Source organism: Mustela putorius, unplaced genomic scaffold, assembly GCF_011764305.1.
Source record: "Mustela putorius furo isolate JIRA1106 unplaced genomic scaffold, ASM1176430v1.1 tig00003913_pilon_pilon_pilon, whole genome shotgun sequence".
In the NCBI taxonomy this organism is placed as follows: domain Eukaryota; kingdom Metazoa; phylum Chordata; class Mammalia; order Carnivora; family Mustelidae; genus Mustela; species Mustela putorius.
Window position 1 is genome coordinate 8,355,800 of NW_025422060.1, and position 23,653 is coordinate 8,379,452.

General features: G+C 40.7%; 2 protein-coding genes across 4 annotated transcripts in view; both read left to right on the forward strand.

Annotated features, from left to right (window-relative positions):
* Positions 1-23,653, forward strand: part of OPTN (optineurin) — a 44,492-nt gene that overhangs the window by 7,462 nt on the left and 13,377 nt on the right. For all 3 annotated transcript variants that reach the window (XM_045069111.1, XM_045069112.1, XM_045069110.1), the window contains 8 exons: positions 580-782; positions 4,892-5,074; positions 7,246-7,319; positions 9,767-9,901; positions 19,024-19,126; positions 20,787-20,902; positions 22,269-22,418; positions 23,146-23,239. In XM_045069111.1, the coding sequence (XP_044925046.1) occupies positions 580-782; positions 4,892-5,074; positions 7,246-7,319; positions 9,767-9,901; positions 19,024-19,126; positions 20,787-20,902; positions 22,269-22,418; positions 23,146-23,239 (1,058 nt within the window). The remainder of the gene's footprint in view (positions 1-579; positions 783-4,891; positions 5,075-7,245; positions 7,320-9,766; positions 9,902-19,023; positions 19,127-20,786; positions 20,903-22,268; positions 22,419-23,145; positions 23,240-23,653) is intronic.
* On the forward strand, positions 10,039-11,347 carry LOC123388839 (heterogeneous nuclear ribonucleoprotein A1-like). Its single transcript, XM_045069113.1, has one exon. It carries the CDS (start codon positions 10,096-10,098, stop codon positions 11,053-11,055), a length of 960 nt encoding a protein of 319 aa, XP_044925048.1. The 5' UTR covers positions 10,039-10,095; the 3' UTR covers positions 11,056-11,347.

A 23,653-nucleotide genomic window follows, 5' to 3' on the forward strand; every position in this document is an offset into this window, starting at 1 on the left:
TTCTTCATTCACCCTGGCCCTTCATGAACAGCATCTCTCTGTCAAAAAGCTTATTGGTGAATTCCCTTCTCTCTCTTTCACTAGCGGGAGAAAGAGCACAGAGTCTAGCTTTTGGTAAAGCTAAAATTGTTTCCATTGTTTACTTTTGGGAATACAGGTAAGAATAAAAGGTACTTACACACCCCAGGGAAATGGTGTAATGACATAGAGTCCCTTTAGAAAGAAAGGAAGAATTACAGAGTTCTAAATATGACCCTGTTCATAGAACGCATTCTGGGATCTCCGGCCATGGCTTCTGGCAGGACCTGTGTTCAAATCAGTGCTCTAGCGTGTGTGTCGTCATGGAGGAACCCAAACTAGTTTTATTTTCTGGAATCTTTGGAGCACTAGAAATGACATTAGGCCCCCGAGTCTTGTCTGGAAGCAAAAACCACTCAACTTTCTACATTTTCTGCCAACCCTGGGGTCCAGGCCAAGGAGGGCTTCTTTAGATTCACAGCTAAGTGATGAGGATGGTTGGAGGTTGGATTCATCAAATCGAGTCTGATGTGTGACACTCTCACTCTGAACCCCATACAGAAGCCATGAAGCTAAATAATCAGGCAATGAAAGGGCGATTTGAAGAGCTTTCAGCCTGGACAGAGAAACAGAAGGAAGAACGCCTCTTTTTTGAGATACAGAGCAAAGAAGCCAAAGAGCGTCTCATGGCTTTGAGTCACGAAAATGAAAAATTGAAGGAAAAACTTGAAAAACTAAAAGGGAAAATGGAAAAGTCCCTTGAGGTGAGCAGACTAGTCAGTTGCAATTTTATTTTATTTTATTAATATTTAGAGTGGAATCTTCCTTATCTAGACTTCTAGATCAAAACCTTTCATGGTTCAGGCTAGATGAGTATTTTGCATCATTTGAAAGAGTGGTTCTTCCTGAGAAGGTGGCTACAGTTTCAAGGGTCGTTTGCAGTCTCTGTTGGGGGAGGGAAATCTGTACGGTTTTGACCATATTGATTATAGTCAAAAGAAGGTTGTGGTTATAAATCAGTATTTTGTATTCATTATAGACCTCGCAGGAGAACCTCTGCCTCGAACCATCCAAGTGTTAGCTTTTAGTTTATGTCTTTGATAGAAAATTACATTAAAAAAACTATTACTTCCAAGTTTTACTTACTATTTTAGTCTTTTCCTAAGTCTAAAATAGAGATTCCTCACTTTACATTTTACATCTACTTTTCTTTTTTACATCTACTTTTGAGAAATGGTGAGATACTTATCATGTTGTGATAGGAGGCTGTCAGTTTGCCACATTTTCATTGACCCAAAGACCCTAAGAAATGTGCTCATGGCCAAGAGTGGGTGCCAAAGATGTTAGTGAGAAAATATGTATCAGAACCCATTTGAAGCATCTGCCCATATTCTGAGGACTGGTTGTTCCTTAGGCTGGGCATCTGCTGTTCCTTGTCTTCCCAACCTGGAACTTAGCAGCCCCCTGAGGGATGGACCACTGGTTTGATTCAGAGAAGATAGAAACCCAGACTTCAGAGATGTTCCTTGAGATACCTTGAACTCTGTTGATCTCTGATTTCTTGGGTAAAGTATGCAAACAAAGAAAGATAAGAGGAAAAAAAGGGGGGGACAATATGGAATAACCTGAAGAATGAAAAGTTGTTTAGGGAACTGTATTGTGCTTTTTGTCAGGGCTTTACTCATCGATATCGATCCCTGCTTATGGGACCGTGTGAACATTCTGCTTGAATAAAGTTACATTTGTGTAGGAAATGATTCATTGCTGATTAGATCTATCACATCTAATGCTTCAACTTGTCTTATAGTTCAAAAAACAGTAAGTTATTACTTTGGGGGAAATCTCTTGGTCTCTAAATATTTGCAAGGTAGAATATGCTGAAAAAATGATCAGCTAGGCTATGTGAATAATTTTCTACTCTCTGTAAGAAAATATCTTTTTTTTAAGATTTTATTTACCTGAGAGAGAAAGAGTATACAAGCTGGGTGGAAGGGCAGACTCCCCACTGAGCTCAGAGTCCAAAGGGAGGCTCGATCCCAGGACCCCAAGATCATGACCGTAGCCGAAGTCAGATGCTTAACTGACTGGGCCAACCAGGTGCCCCAGAAAATATCTTATGCTGTTTTCCTCCTTTGGCTTTTGGGATGTGAGCTGACAGTTGACATCAGTCTGTTGGGGCCTATCACTTTGAAGCCCAGAAAGAAGCTTCCAGAAGCAGTTTGTCTGTTTGAAATCATCTGTGTGTGGGTTTTCCTAAGAAGTCCCAGTACTGGAAGAGATAGAGAAAAGAAGCTGGAGCTCCAGACAGCTTCTTTCAATGCAGAAGATAGCTGAAACAAACTATAAGCAGGACTCAGAAGTGAGTCCTTGGGACAGATGACATGGGTACTTGGACAAAGAGACATTTATAGCTCTTTAATACCCTTGGTCATCAGCCTTCTGTCCCCAGAAATGTGCTTCCCAGGCCTGCCTATTGCCTCCCTGCCTCTTCTTTAATTTTTATTTCATGGACCAGTTGAGATGATTTGTACAATTTAGGCCGTCATCTTCCTGACTTAGAGCTCTCCCAGCCCCTGCCTTTTCTCACTCTTGCTAACCCATCCTTGCTGCATCTCTCCAGGGAATCCCCTCCAGCCACCAGGGACTCTCATGTGTTCTGTGCCACACAACTAAAGGGAATAGGGCATTTCTTTTGGAGATCTGCCTTCTGATCCTCAGGGTGAGGCTGAGGTTTTCATGGTTCTGTCCAGCTCACAGAATTATACATTATTATCATCTGTAGAGAGAACTTTTTAACTTTTAATGGTACAGATTGCTAGGCAGAGATCATTAGCTGGGTATTTCTTCTAGGATTATAAAATGCATGGTAGCCTGGGCAGATTTCCGGGACAGCAAGTTGGAGACATGATACAAGTACAAAAGGAGAGCCATGGTGTTGCTTGAAGGTCAAGGGCAAGCATTCAAAAGTGATGAAAGGTAACAAATCATGGAGTTGAGTTTGATCAGAGAGAATAAAACATGTGAGTTCTAGTCCAGGAAGGGATTGAAAGGAGTCTCAGTAGTGAAATGAAGAGAGATTTAAAATGTTACCTTGTGAGGTATTTGATGGCCAAATAAGTAGATAGGAATTTCCCAAGGATAGTGAAAAGATCCTCACCCTTGTAAAAAAGAAGATTACCCTGACAAGTCTGAGATTCTAGAATCATGGCCTTATATCCCTTGTCATCAGACACTTGCTTAAAACTCTGTTTCCTACCCTTATGCCAAGGTGGTTTTAAAAATCCATTCTGAGGTGCCTCGGTGGTTCAGTCAGTTGGGTATCTGACTCTTGATTTCGGCTCAGGTCATGATCTCAGGGTCATGAGACCAAGACCTGAGTTGGGCTCCTCACTGGGTGTGCAACCTGTTTAGGATTCTCACTCCCTCCCTCTGTCCCTCCTCACCCCCACTAACACACTCACTCTCTCTTCAAAAAAAAATTTTTTTAATCCATTCTATAAAATGTCCTCAGAGGGGTCCAGCAGGAAAATGTGAAGATACCTAATAGAACCTGACTTTGCCCTTACCTGCTCGCTTCCTAGTCCAGGCTAAGTAGGGCCTCTCCTTTGACTTTCTACCGCTTTCACGGTTTCATTTCTTTGGAATGAGTCATTACCAAGAGAGGATGCCCAGGCTGATAACCTTTCCCTGCACATCTAACTCTTCAGCTTCACAATGAGTTCTTTTCTCTCAGGCCTGTGGTCATTTCCTGGCAAGGGAACACTCCCAGTGAAGCAAGAACATGATCTCACTGGTGTGAGACATAGTCCTGTGCTGCGTATTAATATCTTTCTCTCCAGGTTTCAATATTTCAGGGACCAGCTGGTTTACACGAATCCTTTTAATGCTTTTTGGTTGTCCTAACAACCTTTGGGTCTATTTCTGGTTCCTTAGGAAATCTGTCATGGAGATGGGTGGTGTGTGTGTGAAAGAGAGAGAGAGAGAAAGAGAGAGAGAATTGCTGTGTTGTAATGCTCTGATAACCTCAAGTGTGTATTTCTGGTGGCACCATGCCCATAAACACAATGAAGGTTTCCTGAGGAGGGAATCAGAGAGGCCTCCTAGGTCATGGCTGGAAGGGACCACAGAGACCACAGAGACCACTTAGGACCATGTCTTCCTTTCTAACCCAACACAACCAAGGCCAAGACTTTAAGTAAATCTGCTCAGGATGTCATACACAGCTATTAGCAGGCTGTGGACTGGAATCTGTTTTCTCTGCTCCCAGATGAAAACACTGCATCTAAACAGACCCTTCCTCTTAAGACTTTGTCTCAGGTAGTAAGTGTAATAAGAGGAACGCAACACATACTTGGTATTAGTAAATAGGAGTATTTGTTCTTTGTGTCGACATAGGCTGAAATTTAATTTTTTTACCTTTCATAGCAGCCTCCAAATTTTCAGTTTTCTTATTTCTCGCTGGGCTTCCTTTAAGCAGCCTAAAAAAACACCAACATAAGGTGTAGCAAACTGCCTGAGAGAATTTAGGACTTTGCATTGTCTTTACCATTCATGTTTCATGTAATGAGATGGCTTGATGCTTTGACTTCAAGCTATACATGACAAGTATGGAGAGAGCGAGGGTGGGTCTCCCTTTGTGTGGGAAGAAAAAAGGCAAGGGGTTGATTTGGTAGCTTTTTGTCCTTATTTTCTGAGGTTTTGGACAACTTAACCGTTGTCGAAGTCTGATTGGTTTCTTTCATGTCATATTATCCTGTATGCTGAGAAAGTCTTTCTTTCTTGTCATGAGATTATTTTAACTTTGTATTGTTTGAATATAATAAAATAATTTAAAATCTTCCATTTGAAATGTTGTATCACAATATATATCCAGGACCCCACTGGGGACCCCAAAGTCCCCAAGGCAGAAGCAGACCAGGAACTCGAACAGCTGAAGACCCAGGTGGCCTATCTCCAAGCTGAAAAAGCAGATCTGCTGGGGATTGTGTCAGAACTACAGCTCAAGCTGAATTCGGGGGGCTCTTCTGAAGACTCCTTTGTTGAAATCAGGATAGCTGTAAGTGTCCTGGTTTTCATTTCATTTTCAGCAAATTACAAAAGCTCACCTAGACACCTAGATTACCATCATGTCTTTTCAACACACCAAAGCCAAAGAGGGCAGGAGTTTCAGCATCAATATCACCAAGATAAATTGGCTCTCCTTTTTAAGTATGACATAATCCTAGGGGCACCTGGGTGGCTCGGTGGGTTAAACGTCTGACTCTATTTTGGCTCAGGTCCCGATCTCAGGGTTATGAGATCCTGCTTGGATCATGGAGCCTGCTTGGGATTCTCTCTCTCCCTCTGTCCCTACCCTTGCTCTCCCATGCGTGCTCTCTCTGTTTAGCTCTCAAAAAAAAAGTCTTAATACTGATGAGGGCTATCATGGCTGAAATGGAAGAATACTGATTATCTTTTATGACAAAAGGGATTGGGTTAGTTTTTCTTTTCCTTCCCGTAGGTACTGACAAATCAGATATCTTGTGACTGATCTATAAAACAAAACAGAAAACATACACTTTTCCAGATCAGGTCCTTCACTGTGTCCCGCACTGCACTTGGGTGTACAGACTCATGAGAAGATGGGGCAAACTGATGGCTTTAAAATAGTTTTTAATAATAGAACCCTCTTTTCAGACAAGCCTTATGAGGAACCTTGGTTTATTAAAAACAAGAAGTGAAGAAAAGAAATTAGTGCCATTGGGGTTGTGGTGGAGGGTTGACCTTGTCTTTGCCCCCGCTTCTAACAGCAGGTGCCTGGGCACCTCCAGGAGCTGAGGGTGAAGCCCTGGGTGTCTGACACATTTCTGTGGAACCGAAAATGAAGTGAGCTCAGTGAAGTGGCGTGTGCTGGCCCCTTCCTGAACATCTGACGAGTATCTGTGGTGTCCGTGTCTGTGAGCCCCAGAGCCTCTCTCCTTCACCGCCGCTAGAAAATATTAAATGTTGAGGGAGAAAAACCCACAAGGATAAGATCCTCTGTGATACCCGCTGGCATGTTAACTTTATCAGACCATACATCAGACAGGAAAAAAGAGAGTGTCTCTGAGAGAGAAATACAGACCTTCTAGGTAATGTGTGGGAAGCTTGTAAAAAGGTGAACTCCTGGGCGTGTCAGAATTATTAGTGTGTGACTGTCTTTGCTTTCCAGTTCCTTTGCTGCACTGAAGAGTAGTAGCATGGGGAGACAGCTCTTAGTAACTTTGCCATCCATGCTCCCTAATAAATCTTCAGGAGTATTCATAGCAGCCGAAATCAGGAGAATTGAAATACCAAATGGAAAGCACGCTTTGCCAGAGTACCCTTTCTGCAGATGACCAAAGATAATGAAATGCAGGTTTGATCGAACAGCTTTCACCTTCTCCAAATACCTGGCAAAGTTCAGGAAGGCCAAGGAGCATATGAGAAGTTTCCAAATGAGGCTTCTTCCTTTGGGGCGCATGGTGAGCACAATACGCTCCTCCACTGGTCCCATGAGTGACAGTTAGTTTTAGTGTAAACATGCTTTTCTTGCCTTGCTTCTTGTGAACTGGAAAACACTGCCCAAGGTTTAGGAAAAATGTACACAATCAGAATTGTTTCGAACCATCTTTGTTCATGCATTTTCGGAAGACTTTCCTGCTAGCTCATTGGAATATTAATGTCTTTCCTATCATGTGACTGGTCTTGGACTTCTTGTATGCTTAAGTGGCCCATGATGTATACAGATTTCGCTAGGAGCCAATGTTGTGCTTTGTGAGCTTTGCCCATAGAAAACAGCCTCTTTTTCAACATTGCTTCAGCAGGTTCTGACATTTTGCATTTTAAAGGCCTGTACAGGGAAGCTGGATGGAGGTATCGCTAGCTTCATGTGACCTTAACTTGGGAAAGAAGGGAATGAACTGCCAAGGAGAGGGAGGAGATAAGTTTTCATGTGTTCGGGGTCAGGTTGACTCTTCTGGATGAGACATGAACCTTCACACCTTGGCCTAGATATTTATAATCCTGACAGGGTGTGCAGAGTAAGGGAAGGCTAGATTCCCATTCCATTTCAGTGACCTGGTTGAAACATCTCACATTTAAATGTCGGTAGCTTCCTTGGGTTGCAGGCCATCAACATTCTTGATCTTACTGCCTTTTTCTCTTTTGATAAAAAATTTGTCTTGTGGACATTATCATGGTAAAGCCCTTTCAATTCTGCCTTTACAGGAAGGAGACGCAGATGTGGCAGTGAGAGAAATCAGGACAAGTCCTGGACCAACAAGAACTGATTCCATTGACACGTATGTAGACAAGGGCTAGGGCTAGTGGACAACTCCTACCCCGCCCCCCCACCAGGCTGTCTTGTCACTTGCAGCTCGCCGCTAGGAGGTTCAAGCATCTTGGACTGTGAAAGTTGATTCTCATTAATTGATGCCAGGACCCTTTTTTTGTTGTTGTTAAGAATTTATTTATTTATTTGAGAGAGAGTGCAAGAAGGGGGAGAGGCAGAGTGAGAGGAACCAGACTCCCCACCAAGGAGGAAACCTGATGCAGGGATGGATCCCAGGGCCCTGGGATCTTAACCTGAGCAGATGGCAGCCGCTTAACTGACTCAGCCACCCAGGCGCCCCATGCCAGGACCTTTTAGGAATGTCCGGTTTGAATGTGATTTAGTGTTACAGCCAGGCTGGCAGAGAATAGAAACAATGTGTGGTCCCTCTGTGGGCCAACTCAACCCTCACCACTCCATTTAGAGGTGTTTCATCTCCCATAAGATGAGAAGAGAAGACAAACTTGTTCTTAATCAAAAGACTCATGCTTGCTGATTTGTTTACTGGTGCACTTTGCCCTGGCCTGGGCTGTTCAACTCGATAAAGTGGGATGTTATCATTTTGTCTTCCCTGTTCATTCCCCAGAATGAGCCCAGACGACTGATCCTGAGTGATCTCCAGTAAGGACTGTAAGTGCTCTAAAACGCTGTCATACCCCGTGGCCAGATGTCTTACCTGTGGAGTCTCAAGCTGACCTGTTCCAAATAGACATCAGGAAGCAGACATCTAGTTGACCTGTTCCAAATAGACATTAAGAAGCAGACACCTAGGGGCACCTGGGTGGCTCAGTGGGTTAAGCCTCTGCCTTCAGCTCAGGTCATGATCCCAGGGTCCTGGGATTGAGCCCTGCATCGGGCTCCCCGCTCCACGGGAAGTCTGCTTTTCCCTCTCCCACTCCCCCTGTTTGTGTTCCCTCTGTCAAATAAATAAAATCTTTAAAAAAAAAAAAAAGAAGAAGAAGAAGAAGATGCAGACATCTAGGTGACCTATTCCAAGTAGACATTAGGAAGCAGACATTTTAAATGGTGGTGGAGGTGGGGGGGTGGGGTTTGGCAGAAGAGATGACAGAAGAGCTCGGCATTCACAGCTCTCACCTGGAATGGGCTGTTGGCTCATCCCCTGGATGCAAATTACTGCTGGGTTAGTCTCTTTGAAATAGACAGTTATTTGAAAATTCATCTAGGAATCTCTTCTCTCATGGGCTTTTAATACCTTTTTTCCCATAATGTGACAAATGTACTTAGAAAAACAGGCTGTTTCTTTTTTCCCAGTTTTGCTCCCAAGCCCTTGCATCAAGTATAAAATAAGTGATAGATAATCTTTCATTAAACAGGGCTGTCAGCATAAATGAAAGTTGCTTCCTCGCTTAGCAGTTCCTCAGCTTTCCCCCATCCTGCTGTTTTTAATATCGAAAGACTTTCCTGGAAGTGGTGGGAAGGAAGAAGGCCCTGACTGAAATTTCCAAGCCACTTCCTCTTCAGCTATAGCTACCTGCTAAAGCCATTTCCTCTTTTAAGCCATAGGTTGTTTTTGTTTTTTAAGATTTTATTTTTAAGTAATCTCTATATCCAACGTGGGGCTTGAACTCACGACCCTGAGATGAAGGGACACACGCTCCTCTGACTGAGCCGGCCAGACACTCCAAGGCACAGTTATGTTTTAGTAACTGTTTTCTTACCTCATTTTAAGGTATATTAAGGAGTCAGAGATTGATAACTGGGTGTGGAGTTCAAAGTCAGGAACTGGGATTTAATCCCGGCTGTGTATGAAATGTGTGAACTTGAATGTGAGCATCATTGCAGTCATCCGGGAAGTGTAGCTGTCATACCGGTGGTCCTGGTCTTGTTTGTCATCATCCTGCTTGTTGATATAATCAGATTTCGAAATCAAGGAAAATATTTCACATACCAGTGGTGCTTACACTTCTCTGCTATAGTTATTTTAAATCAAAAACAAAAAGTACCTTCTTCTCTTGACCTGAGAATATCAAGTTGGAGAAAGGTCAGCAATCTGGGTATTGCCAGGCAGCACACATGTTCATGTACTTTGTATGACTGTGATCCTCTCTGAGGCTAGTTCTCTAGGAAGGCCAGGCCCCGGAAACTGGGGCCACCTCTGCTCCACTATTCCTGGGGGTTCTGGGGTCTGATGTAGTGGGCACATGGGCTATTTGGAGGAAGCGAGCGTGTACAGTGCAAGGCGAGACTACCTGAGAGTCCCTACCCCTTTCCTGGACAGTGTGGAGGAGTGTGAACCTGGTGGTCGCAGGCCAGCTGCGTTTGGTCTGTAGATGAAAATTATTTGGAGAGTATTCTAAAAAGTAGTTCCTTTACGTGGTTTCAGTTACTTTCTTAGACACTTTGACATTTGTGTTTTCTGATGAAAACCTTTTAATCTTTATTCTGTTCTTGGTACAGGAACAAATCTACAGAAAGTGCCAGGAATTATTTGGAATTTGAGAAATTAACTGTGAGCCAGCTCCTGCTTTGTCTAAGGGAGGAAAACCAGAAGGTGGAGAAGCTTGGAATTGCACTCAAGGAAGCCAAAGAAAGGTATGAAATAGGTAACTTGAAATATGCATACATTGCTTTTTTAAAACAGCTTTATGGAGATAAAATTAAGACACCAGATAATCCAGGCATTTAAGGTATACATTTCAGTATAGTTTAAAATATTCCCAGTTATGCTTTCTGCCCATGGACGCCGCTGAGTAAGCATCGTTAAAGTCTCCCCTCCCACCGCTGTCATGTCTAAGTCAGAGTCTCCCAAAGAGCCTGAACAGCTGCGGAAGCTCTTCATCGGAGGTCTGAGCTTTGAAACAACTGATGAGAGTCTGAGGAGCCATTTTGAGCAATGGGGAACACTTACAGACTGTGTGGTAATGAGAGATCAGAACACCAAGCGCTCCAGAGGCTTTGGGTTTGTCACATATGCCACTGTGGAGGAGGTGGATGCAGCCATGAATGCAAGGCCACACAAGGTGGATGGAAGAGTTGTGGAACCAAAGAGGGCTGTCTCAAGAGAAGAGTCTCAAAGACCTGGTGCCCACTTAAGTGTGAAAAAGATTTTTGTTGGTGAAAAAGAAGACACTGAAGAACATCATCTAAGAGATTATTTCGAACAGTATGGGAAAATCGAAGTGATTGAGATCATGACTGACCGAGGCAGTGGCAAAAAGAGGGGTTTTGCTTTTGTAACATTTGATGACCATGATTCTGTAGACAAGATTGTCATTCAAAAATACCATACTGTGAATGGCCACAACTGGGAAGTAAGGAAAGCGCTCTCTAAGCAAGAGATGGCTAGTGCTTCATCCAGCCAAAGAGGTCGAAGTGGTTCTGGAAACTTTGGTGGTGGTCGTGGAGGTGGTTTGGGTGGGAATGACAACTTTGGTCGCGGAGGAAACTTCAGTGGTCGAGGTGGCTTTGGTGGCAGTCGAGGTGGTGGTGGATATGGTGGCAGTGGGGGTGGCTATAACGGATTTGGTAATGATGGAAGCAACTTTGGAGGTAGCGGAAGCTCTAATGATTTTGGCAATTACAACCATCAATCCTCAAATTCTGGACCCATGAAAGGAGGCAATTTTGGAGGCAGAAGCTCTGGCCCTTATGGTGGTGGAGGCCAATACTTCGCCAAACCACGAAACCAAGGTGGCTATGGTGGTTCCAGCAGCAGCAGCAGCTATGGCAGTGGCAGAGGGTTTTAATTACTGCCAGGAAACAAAGCTTAGCAGGAGAGGAGAGCCAGAGACGTGACAGGGAAGCTACAGGTTACAAGAGATTTGTGAACTCAGCCAAGCACAGTGGTGGCAGGGCCTAGCTGCTACAAAGAAGGCATGTTTTAGACAATACTCATGTGTACGGGCAAAAAAACTCGAGGACTGTATTTGTGACTAATTGTATAACAGGTTATTTTTGTTTCTGTTCTGTGGAAAGTGTAAAGCATTCCAACAAAGGGTTTTAATGTAGATTTTTTTTTTTGCACCCATGCTGTTGATTGCTAAATGTAATAGTCTGATCATGACACTGAATAAATGTGTCTTTAAAAAAAAAAAAAACGAATATTCCCAGTTATGTAGCCATGACCACATTATAATTTTGCAACATTTTTTTCCCCAAGTAAGAAACCTAGTACCTGTTAACACTGATCCCTCATTACTCCCAGCAGTCTGTTCTCTGTCTCCACAGATTTGCCTATTCTGGACATTTCATCCAAATGGAACCATATGACATGTGGTCTTTTGTGGTTGACTGACTTTATTTAGAATCATGTTTTCAGAGGTCACCCACGTTGTAGCACAAATCAATTCTTCATTTTCTTTTTGTTGCCAAATAATAGTCCATTGTGTGACTAGTCAGTATTTTGCTTATTCAACAGTTGGTGAACATTTTGGTTCCCACTTTTTATCTATTGTGAATAACGTTTGCTGTAAACATTCTTGCACTTTTTGCGTGGACGTATTTTTTTAACCCTCTGGGGGTATATACGCAGGAGTGGGATCGCTGAGCCGTTGGCATCTCTGTGTTGAATGGTTTGAGCAGCTACCGACCTGTTTCCTGCAGTAGCTGCGCCATTTTACGTTTGAGGGTCCTGCTTTTCTCCATGTCCTCCTTCAAACGTGTAATCATCCGCCTTCTTGATGACAGCCATCCTCGTGGATGTAAAGTGGTGTCTCATTGTGATTTTGATGTCATTTTCCTAATGACTGATAATGTTGAGCATCTTTTCATGTTGATCATTTGTATATCATCTTTGAAAATATCTATTGAAATCCTTTGCCCATTTAAAAAAAATTGGATTGCCTTTTTATTGCTGAGTCCTAAGAGTTCATTATATATTTTAGATGCAAATCCTTTTTGAGGGTATATAATTTGCAAATATTTTCTCCCATTCTGTGAATTACCTCTTTACCTCCTGCAGCACAACTTTTTTTTTTTTTTTTAATTTTGATGTAGTCCACTTTATCTCTTTTTCTTTTGTCATTTGTGCTTTTGATGTTGTGTCTAATGAACCACTGACTAACCCAGGGTCACAAAGATTCACTCCTATGTTTTCTTCTAAGAGCTTTATAGTTTTAGCTCTTACAGTCAGGTCTCTGATCTGTTTTGAGTTCATTTGGGTATATGATGTGAGATCAGGGTCCAACTTCTTTCTTTTGTGTGTGGATATCCAGTCACCCTAACACCGTTTGTTGAAAAGACCCTTCTCTCCGTCAGTGAACTGCCTTGGCACCCTTGGTATAAATCAGTTAGCCATGTATGTAAAGATTAATTTCTAAACCTTCAATTTTATTCCTTCGATCTATATGCTTATCCCTTGCATATGCTACACTGTCCTGATTACTACAGTTAATTTTTTTTTTCTTAAAGGTTTTATTTATTTATTTAACAGACAGAGATCACAAGTAGGCAGAGAGACTGGCAGAGAGAGAGAGAGAGAGGAGGAAGCAGGCTCCCCACTGAGCAGAGAGCCCGATGCAGGGCTCGATCCCAGGACCCTGGGATCATGACCTGAGCAGAAGGCAGAGGCTTTAACCCACTGAGCCATGAGGCGCCCCTACAGTTAAATTTTGAAATCAGGAAGTGTAGGTTCTTAAATTGAAAGATTATTTTGGCTGTCCTGGCTTCTTGCTTTTCTGTATAAATCTTAGGATAAATTGGTTAATTTCTGGTTTAAAAAAAAAAAAAGAAAGTCAGCTGGGATTTTGTTAGGGATTGCATTGAATCTGGAGTTTGGTTTGGGGAGCATTGCCATCTCAACAATATTAAATCTTCTGATCCGTGAAAGATAACCCGTAATTTCATTAGGTCATCTGTAACGTATTTCAATTATGTTTTGTCATTTTTGGTATACAGTTCTTAAACTAGTTTTCAAAATTTGTTACTATGATTTCTAGTCTTTTTAATCCTTTTATACATGAAATTGTTTTTTAGATTTCTTTTTAAATTTTTTTTAAAGATTTTATTTATTTATTTGACAGACAGAGATCACAAGTAGGCAGAGAGGCAGGCAGAGAGAGAGAGAGAGAGAGAGGGACCCTGAGATCATGACCCGAGCCGAAGGCAGCAGCCCAAACCACTGAGCCACCCAGGCGCCCCAGATTTCTTTTTAAATTTTTTAAAAATTTCTTTGTTAGTGTGTAGAAATACCACTGACTTTTTTGTATATTGTATATTGTACATTGATCTTGTATCCTGAAACCTTGCTAGAACTCATGTATTAGCACTAATAGTTTTTTAGTGGATTCCTTGGGATTTTCTTTATACAAAATCATGTCCTATGCAAAGGAATAGTGTTCTTTCTTTCTTACCAGAAAGGGTACCTTGTATTTCTTTTTCTTGTGTGACTTCCCTGGCTAGAATCTCTAGCACATGTTAAGTAAAGTGGAGAAAGCAGTCATGCTTGTTTTGGGGGGAAGGCCTTCAACCTTTCACCATCAAGTATGATGTTAGCTGCAAGTTTTCATAGATGCTTTTATCAGGTTGAGAAGCTCCCTTCTATTTCTAGCTTGTTGTGCTTTTTATCATGAAGAGTTTTGAATTTTGTGAAATGCTGTTTCCATGTCCATGGGGACAACTAATGGTTTTTTTAAACTTCTGTTAATATGATATATTGTAGTGATTGATTTTCATGTGTTAAACCAACCTTTCATTCCTGGGTAAATCCACTTGGATGTATAATCCTTTCTATATGTTGCTAGTTTAGGTTATTAAAATTTTGTTAAGGATTTTTACATCTTTATTCATAAGTTGTATCAGTCCATAGTTTTCTTTCCTTGTAATGTCTTTGTCTGGTTTTGGTGTAAGGGAAATACTGGCCTCATAGAATATGGTATATATGAGAACACACACACACACCCACTTTGGGATAGAATTCATACACTGTAGAGTTGTGAAGTCAATGAATTTCTATGTGCAAATGCACTTTTAAGAAATGCAAAGTGCTAAACTATGTAGGATATGGGAGAGGTTATGCAATAGTTTTAAGGCTCCAGCAATTGCAACATTTAATTGTAAATATACTATGACATCATTGATTCTCTCAGACAGTATAAATGGCTTATTAATCTTAACATTATAGCATTGTGAGAAGTACTTTCTAACTGAAGTAGTTTACACCTTAAGATTTATTTATTTTAGAGAGGGAGGCGGGAGGGGCTGAGGGAGAGCCAGAGACAGAGTCTCCAGCAGACTCTGCCCTGAGTGTGGAGCCCAGGGCAGGGCTCAGTCTCACAATCCTGAGATCAGGACCTGAGCTGAAACCAAGAGTAGGATGCTTAACCAACTGCACCATCTAGGTGCTCCTGAAACCATTTTAATTTTCAACTATAGAAAGATCTTTTGTCAAATATGAAACATAAGTTCTTTATTCAGATGATGTTAACCTGGAAGACACATCGGCTTTGGTCCAATGACTGATTTCATGATCAGCGCATTTCAAAAGGTGTGGAGGGCACGTTGGCTCTGAATCCTATATGTTTACACCATATCCTCTTGTTGTCCCTTAGAAAATTTCAAGGTTTGACTTCTAGGAGACTAGTAGCATGTATTCTAATGGAGCAAAATATTTGTCCTGTCTTTTCAGCAAATCCTAAAACATAGTAATAATGCATAGATAGATAAATAAAAGCACTCTTTTTACACCTTAGTTACCAAGCTATTTTTAAAGGGAAAAATGTTACCCTTTGAAGGAGACCTTTAGGAGCCATGAACAAGCAGCATGTTTTTATTTCGTAGACACTTTTACCCCTCCTGTGTTCTGCACACCATTCTCAGAAGTCAGGTTGAGCCAGTAATTCATCTGTACTTAGACAACATAATTAGCTTTCATGATGAAAGTGTCAACTTAGGAATTTACTAATTATACCTCCTCATCATTCATATGATATATATAATTCCTGCTTTCAGAATAATCACAGCCTTCTCCCTGTAGCAGTAGTTCTTCGGATGGCCCTAGGAAGTCAGGCATGCCTTTGAGATGGCTGTGTTTAGTCTCCCACCTTGAGCACCTAGAAAGGGTTGCTTTCTCAATAGCATTAAATCTCCATTCTCTGAGCTAGCCCTCTCTCAGTATTTAACAACTGGTAAGTCAAAAGACTCATGCTCTCTGGGTGGGTATCAGGATGATGATTTCCCCCTCACTATGGCAGAACTGAAAACCAAGAAATAAAATCCCTGATATCTGGATAGCCTTGCTTGTACGTGCTGTATAGGATATGATGAAAACACATCCCAAGACCTAACATGTCTCTTTCTCAAACAAGTGAGTCTTCAACTGTTTTCATTAATCACAACAAATAGGGATACAGACAGCATGAAATTTATTCTGAAAACTCTTAGGAGATTTGTGGGGCAATGGGACTGTAGATTTGTCTTTTTCTTTCCCTGATTGTTTTCCAGGATTCATATTTCATGTGATTTGTACTTTCTAAACAAATTTAACTGACAGCAAGTAAAAAAGGGGAAAGTGGGGGCGCCTGGGTCGCTCAGTGGGTTAAGCCTCTGCCTTCAGCTTGGGTCATGATCCCAGGGTCCTGGGATCGAGCCCCGCATCGGGCTCTCTGATCAGCAGGGAGCCTGCTTCCTCCTCTCTCTCTGCCTGCCTCTCTGCCTACTTGTGATCTCGGTCTATCAAATAAATAAAATCTTAAAAAAAAAAGTGGGAGGGAGTGTAGGAATTGTGGCCCAAGAGAGTCAAGAAGTTGCAGGGAAGGTCACTCCAAGATGAGAATTTGCCCTAGAAAAGTAAGATAAATGATTATTCAAAAGTAGAGCCCTGGGTCATACATGAGTGGTGTGAAAAAGGCCCATCCATCAACTCCACACCAGCTGGCTCTTACCCGATTTATCTGGCTTAGCCCAAAATAGTGTCTGTTCACTAGTTAGGTTTGGCAATTTGTGACGTTGTGACCATTTTGATATTTCCCTCCATGCACCAGGCTTAAATTGCTACTGAGTTGTCCCCCTATTGTGAACACAATCTACTGACCTCCCGTTGCACACACAGATGCTTGTGGACCTGACTTACCTGCCCCACCTCCGAAATTGGCTATACTGAAATTTAGTTAGGTAACTACTCGGCATTTTACGTTATTAGGCGCGCCCAGGGAGTACTCAGTTGAGCTCTGCTCTGTGCCTTGAACACCTTTCCTTTTTTTATACAACTTTTTTTTTCTTACTTCTGTGCATAATTACATCTTTAAAATTTGCTTAGTTTCCTCATACTCTTCTTCAGTGCAGAACTCTCTCAGATGCATTCAGACATGTTAGTAGTCTAGTCATATTCTCTCTGGAGAATACTTGCTTTCTAGATCCTGTCTCATGGCGTCTCCCTTTGCCTTCAGCCTGAGAAATTCCTTCAGCTCTCCTGTGTTCCATCACTTGCTTCCTGAATCCAACACCTTTTCTACTCTTTTTAAATGTTGTTATTGTTTTTCTCAAACAAAGCTTACCACATTTCCACTAACTGACTAAAAAAGAATATATGGGCAGTATATTTTCTCAGACCTGCATATCTAAAAATCTCTCCTTCTGCCTTTATACTTCATGGATAGTTGGGCTAGGTATAGAATTCTGTTATCGGATATAATTTCCCCTCCACATTTCAAAAGCTTTGCTTCATTGTGTCCTAGCTTCTGGTGTTAATGCTAAAAAGACCCTCTGCCATTCTGGCTCCTCATCTTTGGGGATGAGACTTCTCACATACTTTGGTGTGAGCCTGTTTTTCATCTGTCCTGGACACTCTTAGGATCTTTCATTCTGCAAACTCATGTCCTTCAGTTCTTGAGAGATGATCTTGAATTAATTTAGTGATGATCTCTTACCCTCAATTGTCTTTGTTCTCTCTTTATAGCATTACTATTTTTTTAATTGGATCTCCTCTCCTCTAATTTTCTTTTTCTTTTTTTTTAAAGATTTTATTTATTTATTTGACAGAGATCACAAGCAGAGAGAGAGGCAGGCGGAGCAGAGAGCCTGATGTGGGGCTCAATCCCAGGACTCTGGGATCATGACCCGAGCTGAAGACAGAGGCTTTAACCCACTGAGCCACACAGGCGCCCCTCCTCTAATTTTCTTAACTCCTTGTTCCTTTTCTCTGTCTCTCCCTTTTTCTCCTTTCTGATAAATTTGATCAACTTTCATTTTCCCTTTTTTTGTGGAGGAGAAGCTTTTTTTGGAGAACCTTTGAGTAGTAATTTTTTATTGTGTTCCATTTTTTTTTGGTGGTTGTAATGTTTCCTCATCTCTCTAAAAATCTTAATGATATTTTTGACATTTATTTCCCTGCTGGGATATTCTGTTTTCAGTAAGTTACTTTTTTCTGTTTCTTATTAAGATTTTCCTTAAATGTCTAGTAATCTTGGCTGTTTGATTAGATTTAGCAGGATTACAGGGTATCAGAAGCTGATTGAAGCTCTCAGTGCACATCTAGAGAGATCCGGCTTGGAGGTTTCCTTGGGGAAGTGCTGTGTCAGAAACTTTCAATCTTTTCCCTTATCCTAGTTACATACTCCAGAGGATACTCTTCCAGCCTCCTGCCTGGAGGGCATTTCTCAAATGTGGAGGTTCTTGAGATGAGTAAATGAGGGGGCTGAGGGTCCTAATGTTCTGTGTGTAAGTTCTTCTTATAAAAGAACCCATGTCTCATTTCTGACTAATGTCTGAACCCAGAAAGCCCTTATTTTGTGATATTCTAGACCCTCTTTTTTTTTTTTTTAAAGTAGACTCCACACCCAGGGTGGAGCCCAACATGGGGCAGAATTCATGACCCTGATGAGATCAAGACTTGATGCCCAACTGATGAGCCACCCAGACATCACTTCCAGTCCCTCTTAAACAGGCCCCACCTTTGTCCCCACATCCAGAGGTACCTGGTGTCACGGACTCCTGATCCTTCTACTTCCCACAGTGTAGATTAGGTTAAGTCTTGGCTTTCCCTAATGTTGACTTCAGACCCAGCCTTACTAGGCTTCCAAGTCAGTTCCCACTCATAGTCATACTCCCCAAATCTTCTTGCTGTTATTTCCTCTCTCTTTCTCTTTGTTCTTGTATGTAGATAGCTTTTTAAAAGTCATTTTGGTGGAGTACAGAGTGGCAAAAAAAAATATGTGCATATATTCAGTTCACTGTCGTTAACGAGAAATCTCTTTATTCAGTTCACTGTCCTTAACGAGAAATCTCTTCTTGTTTCATTTGCCTTGGGCTGGCTTTTGTGTGGTTATGATTCACTGTAAGAATTTTGGTACATTTGTTTGTTTTTAAGGACTTGTGAACTTAGATGGGTCCAAAAAGGCTTCCTTTCTCTGCTGGATCTTTATAAATGGATGCATACTCATGTAACACACACACACATGTATGTACAACAAAGACACAGATTTTTAAGATATTTGTGTGTATTGCTGTACATGGAAAGAGTCAGTTTTTGTAAGTATTTGGTGTGATTTATGCCCATCTTTTATCTCTACATGAATTCATCCCTTAAATCACATCTAGCCAATTTTAGAATGAGAGCTAAACCCCAAAAGGTTAATATATAATATAGCAAATACAGAGAGATTTTGAAATCCCTGATCTTCCATCCAGATTTCAGACAATGTTGGTTTTGGGGCTTCTGCAATTGCTGTTCCTGTTGAAGCCAAAGACAAAGTAACTTTTCCATTTTCTATATTTTTCAGAGTTTCATATTTTGAAAAGAAAGCCAGTGATCATTCTGACATTGAGACCCAGACAGAGAGAAGCACAGAAAAAGAGAAAGAAGAGGAGAAAGGCCCCGAAACTGTAGGTACTTGGGTTCTAAGGCTGCTGTCACACCCCTGATGTACCTAAGAGTCATATCTGAAGTCGCATCTTGTGCTGTGTCATTAGATTTAGAAATAGAAATAATCATAAAGTTGGATATATTATATTCTATTTCTCTCATATTTCCTTGACCTGATTCGAATTTCATCCATAGTAAATTATAGTGAGATGTGCTCCTATCCCAGTGATTCTAGGGAATCACACCTCTGTATCTTCTTTTTTTTTTTTTTTTAAGGTAGATTTATTTATTTTAGAGAGCAAGAGTATACATGAGTGAGGGGAGAGGCAAAGAGAGAGGGAGAAAGAGAATCCAAAGCAGACTGCCAGTGGAGGGCAGAGCCCGACACAGGGTTCCCATCTCATGACCCTGGGAAGAGTCAAGAGTCAGATGTCCAATCTACTGAACCACCCAGCTCTATCCCTTCTTGGCTGATTTTCACTCCTAACTTTGTGAGTGAACAGGCCCTCTAGTGGAGAAGGAATTTTGCCCACTTTATAGTGAGATTATTTGAGAATATGACCCAGAAACTTGGGATAAAATTGAAAGATCTCGGTTCTCCCCTACTACTGGTTTGAATGAAATAGTTTGAATGTAAAGGTTCATGTTTCTGTTGCCAGTGTTCTGTGGCACCAAGCTGTGCCCTAGAGCCTGTCACTCAGTCTTAAGCTTAGGGAGGGTGGATGAAGGCAGGAAGTTGTAAGAGCTGTAGTCGTCCACATGAAAGACATTTCTGTAAGATGCTCACTGTAGCCAATTCACTTATTCAGCAAATACATGTTGAATGTCTACTGTATTCCATGCTCTGGGCTGAGTTTCCTACTTCAAGAGACTGGAGAACACTGAAAACACTGAGATGAAGAGACAACCCGGGAATCATAGTGTGTTGTGGACTAAAGCCAATTTGACAACTGGTAGTAGAAGAGTACTGAGATTTCCAAGGCACCATAAAGCTCACTGATAGCCATTCTGGAGCTGCCAGGAAAAACTCGGTTCATTGAAAAGAGTGGAGTAAACTAGAAACATAAATCAGCCAAGGACTATGATCATAAGCTGCTCTCTGGGTAAATTAGATTTTGCTTTGACTCTGCTGTGCTCTCTGATCCCCTGAACCATGATCAGGATTAACTGAGGTCTGACAGAGGGTGAGCAGAAACTAGCAAAACCTAGAACCTTAACGTCTGGGAGTGTTTGTGTGAATTTTCACCCCTACAAGTCTTAAGAGGGGATGTTCTTGGGTTGCCAGAATCAAAAAGGAGACAATTCTTCTACCCTTTAAATAAACTCCACACATGTCTATAGGAAAAAAAAAAATTATGATGAAGTCATTATCACAATGCATACAAATTGATCAGTTATGTAAGAAAAACAGTTTTATATATGAATATTGCCATATGTTTGTAAATTACATATTATGAAACATAGAATGTATATGATTAGTAAATGTAGACATATAAGGAAACAGAGCTGTAGCTAAAACATTTCTTTTCATGGAAGATATTTGCGACATTAATTGTCAAAATTGTAATCGATTTACCAGTCTTAGTTGGACAATGATAGTTCACACAGTTTTCTCACAAAAAGGTTCATTTAGTCTGGATCCGAATCACATGTGCGTGTTTGGGATTTCCTGAATGACAGGTTGGAAGTGAAGTGGAGACATTGAACCTTCAGGTGACGACTCTATTTAAGGAGCTTCAAGAGGCTCATATGAAACTCAGTGAGGCTGAGCTAATGAAGAAGAGACTTCAAGAGAAGTAAGAATGAGAGATGAATTCTATTTTCTTTAGAAAATGGATATTTTTACAAAATATATTGTTATGTAAAAACATAGTTTCATTACTGTGCTACTAAAAATAAAATAGAAACCTAATTAAAATATGAATTCAGAAAACACTAATGTCTAGATTAACATACAGGTTCATTTATAAATATGAAATACTTGTAATGTGGGAGAATGGGGTCCAGGGAAATCTGATTCCGCTGCTCCAGGATGTTGGTTACACATGCTATAGCCTATGGGATGACCTATTAAAAAAAAAAACAGTAAGCCAGATTTCCTGTGACTTACCTGAGCTGACAATATTGATGTAAGCAAACATAAATGAAGCTGCAAAGAGAAAGAAGAACTTCAGGGAGATTTCTTGAGGAAAAAGAATTCATTTTTAATCAATTATGAAGGCTAATATTTAAATTCAGAACTTTGTGTTTATTTTTCTTAATGTAGCAAATTACCCCAAATCTTAAAAAGCTAAGTTGATGTTGTTCTTTTGGATTAGTTGGCAAACATAAATCCAGTTCAGTACATGAGCATGTGTTGCCTTAGAGTTATGCTTACTAAGGCTCTACCATCTTATGGTAAATCAGCAGAGCATAACAGCTAAAGCTAAGGACTTTGGACAAACAGGCTTAGTTGAAACATGGATCTAGAATTTATTTGTGGTATTACCTTGAGCAAGTTATTTATTTAACCTCTCTGAGCCCTAGTTTTATCATTTGTAAAATCTGTGTCATTATCCCTACCTTGTAACATATTGAGAGGTTTACCATGCTTGGTGTTAATGCCTTGCTATTAGGAAACTGTGGTTCATGTTTCCTATGATTATATCGAAATTCTCTTTCTGATCTTTAAGAGACCTTAAGACACTTCCTTTTCCCTTATTGAATCTTTGGACATATTCTTTGTGCATTTTGACAGAACCCACACTTCTCAAAATACTGAAGATATCCGTGTATCACTCTATGAAAAGCACCTTTAGCCAATTACTACTTTGGTCTGTGTTGAAGAACAAAAATATACTGGCATGTCTACTTAAGGCCATTATTCCATAGCTTCTTTGACCTTAGATCTGTACCTTTTTTTTAACGTTAGGCATAAGGGTTTAGGAATATGTAAATTTCTTTTCCAAAAAAAGGTCTGTATTTTTTAATGTTTAGTCATGTGGGTTTAGAAATATTATTTGCTTCTAGTAAAGAAGCAAGGAGTATAAAATATTTTTTTGCACCATTAAGTCCTTGAAAATGGCAATCCTAAATTTCTTTGTTTTGGTACATAATCTTGGGTTTGATTTAAAAGCCGCTGAGAAATGAAGGATCATTGTTTATCCTCATGATATTTCCTAGATGTCAGTCCCTTGAAAGGAAAAATTCTGCAATCCCTTCAGAGCTGAATGAAAGGCAAGAGCTTGTTTATAACAACAAAAAGTTGGAGCTACAAGTGGAAAGCATGAAATCAGAAATCAAAATGGAGCAAGCTAAAACCGAAGAGGAAAAGTGAGTATGCCCACTTGCTGGAAGAAGGTAGAAGAGCACTTCCATAAGATTGGAATTAGGATTTAGAATAAGTTTAAAATTTTTCTCTTTTATGTATCTCTTTTATGTATTTGTATTTATTCTCTTTTATGTATTTGAAGGGGTACCAGGAGACTTCTTTGAAGAGATAAACTTTGTTCTATTATAACAAAATTACTAAGTTACTTGTAATCTATGTTGATTTTTTTTATTTTTTATTTTTTTATTTTTTCCTTTGGATTTGTCCTTTATTAAGAGTTTTTTTTTTATAAACATATATTTTTATCCCCAGGGGTACAGGTCTGTGAATCACCAGGTTTACACACTTCATGTTGATTTTTTTTTTAAAGATTTTATTTATTTATTTATAGGCAGAGGTCACAAGTAAGCAGAGAGGCAGGCAGAGACAGAGAGGGAAGCAGGTTCCTGGCTGAGCAGAGAACCCCTTGCGGGGCTCGATCCCAGGACCCTGGGATCATGACCTGAGCCGAAGGCAGAGGCTTAACCCACTGAGCCACCCAGGTGCCCCAGTGTTGATTTTTTTTTGAAAGATTGTTTTCTTTGAGAGTAAAAAAAGGCTGGCAGGTAGTGGAATGGGAAAGGTAGGAGAGAAGGTTTTACTAGTCAAGTTTTCAGAAGAAGGTGGGAAAGTAAGACTAAGTTTTTATATTTTCTCCCCAAATTCTAATTCTTATTTTTTTTTAAACAGGTCCAAGTTAGCCACTCTTCAGTTGACCCATAACAAACTTCTTCAAGAATACAATAATTCATTGAAAACACTGGAGGAACTGAAAAGGAAAGAGGTATTCGTAGAAAAAAATGACTTCCATAGCCGCATAAGGAACAGAAACTATAAACATTTTTATATGCAAAATGTTGTGCTAATCCTTAACTGACTCTGGTTTCAAAGGCGGTTCTTCGGTTTATAATTGATTTCTTTTTTTTTTTTTTTTTTTTTTTAAATATTTTATTTATTTATTTGACAGACAGAGATCCCAAGGAGGCAGAGAGGCAGGCAGAGAGAGGAGGAAGCAGGCTTCCCGCTGAGCAGAGAGCCCGATGTGGGGCTCGATCCCAGGACCCTGGGACCATGACCTGAGCCGAAGGCAGAGGCTTTAACCCACTGAGCCACCCAGGCGCCCCTATAATTGATTTCTTATGTCTAAGTGTATATAGCTTCTGAGGTTGCCCCAGTGTTATAATGTGCTTTATAAAAT

Excerpts from the sequence above, each read along its gene's own strand:
- LOC123388839 (XM_045069113.1), top strand. The coding sequence starts at position 10,096 with ATGTCTAAGTCAGAGTCTCCCAAAGAGCCTGAACAGCTGCGGAAGCTC.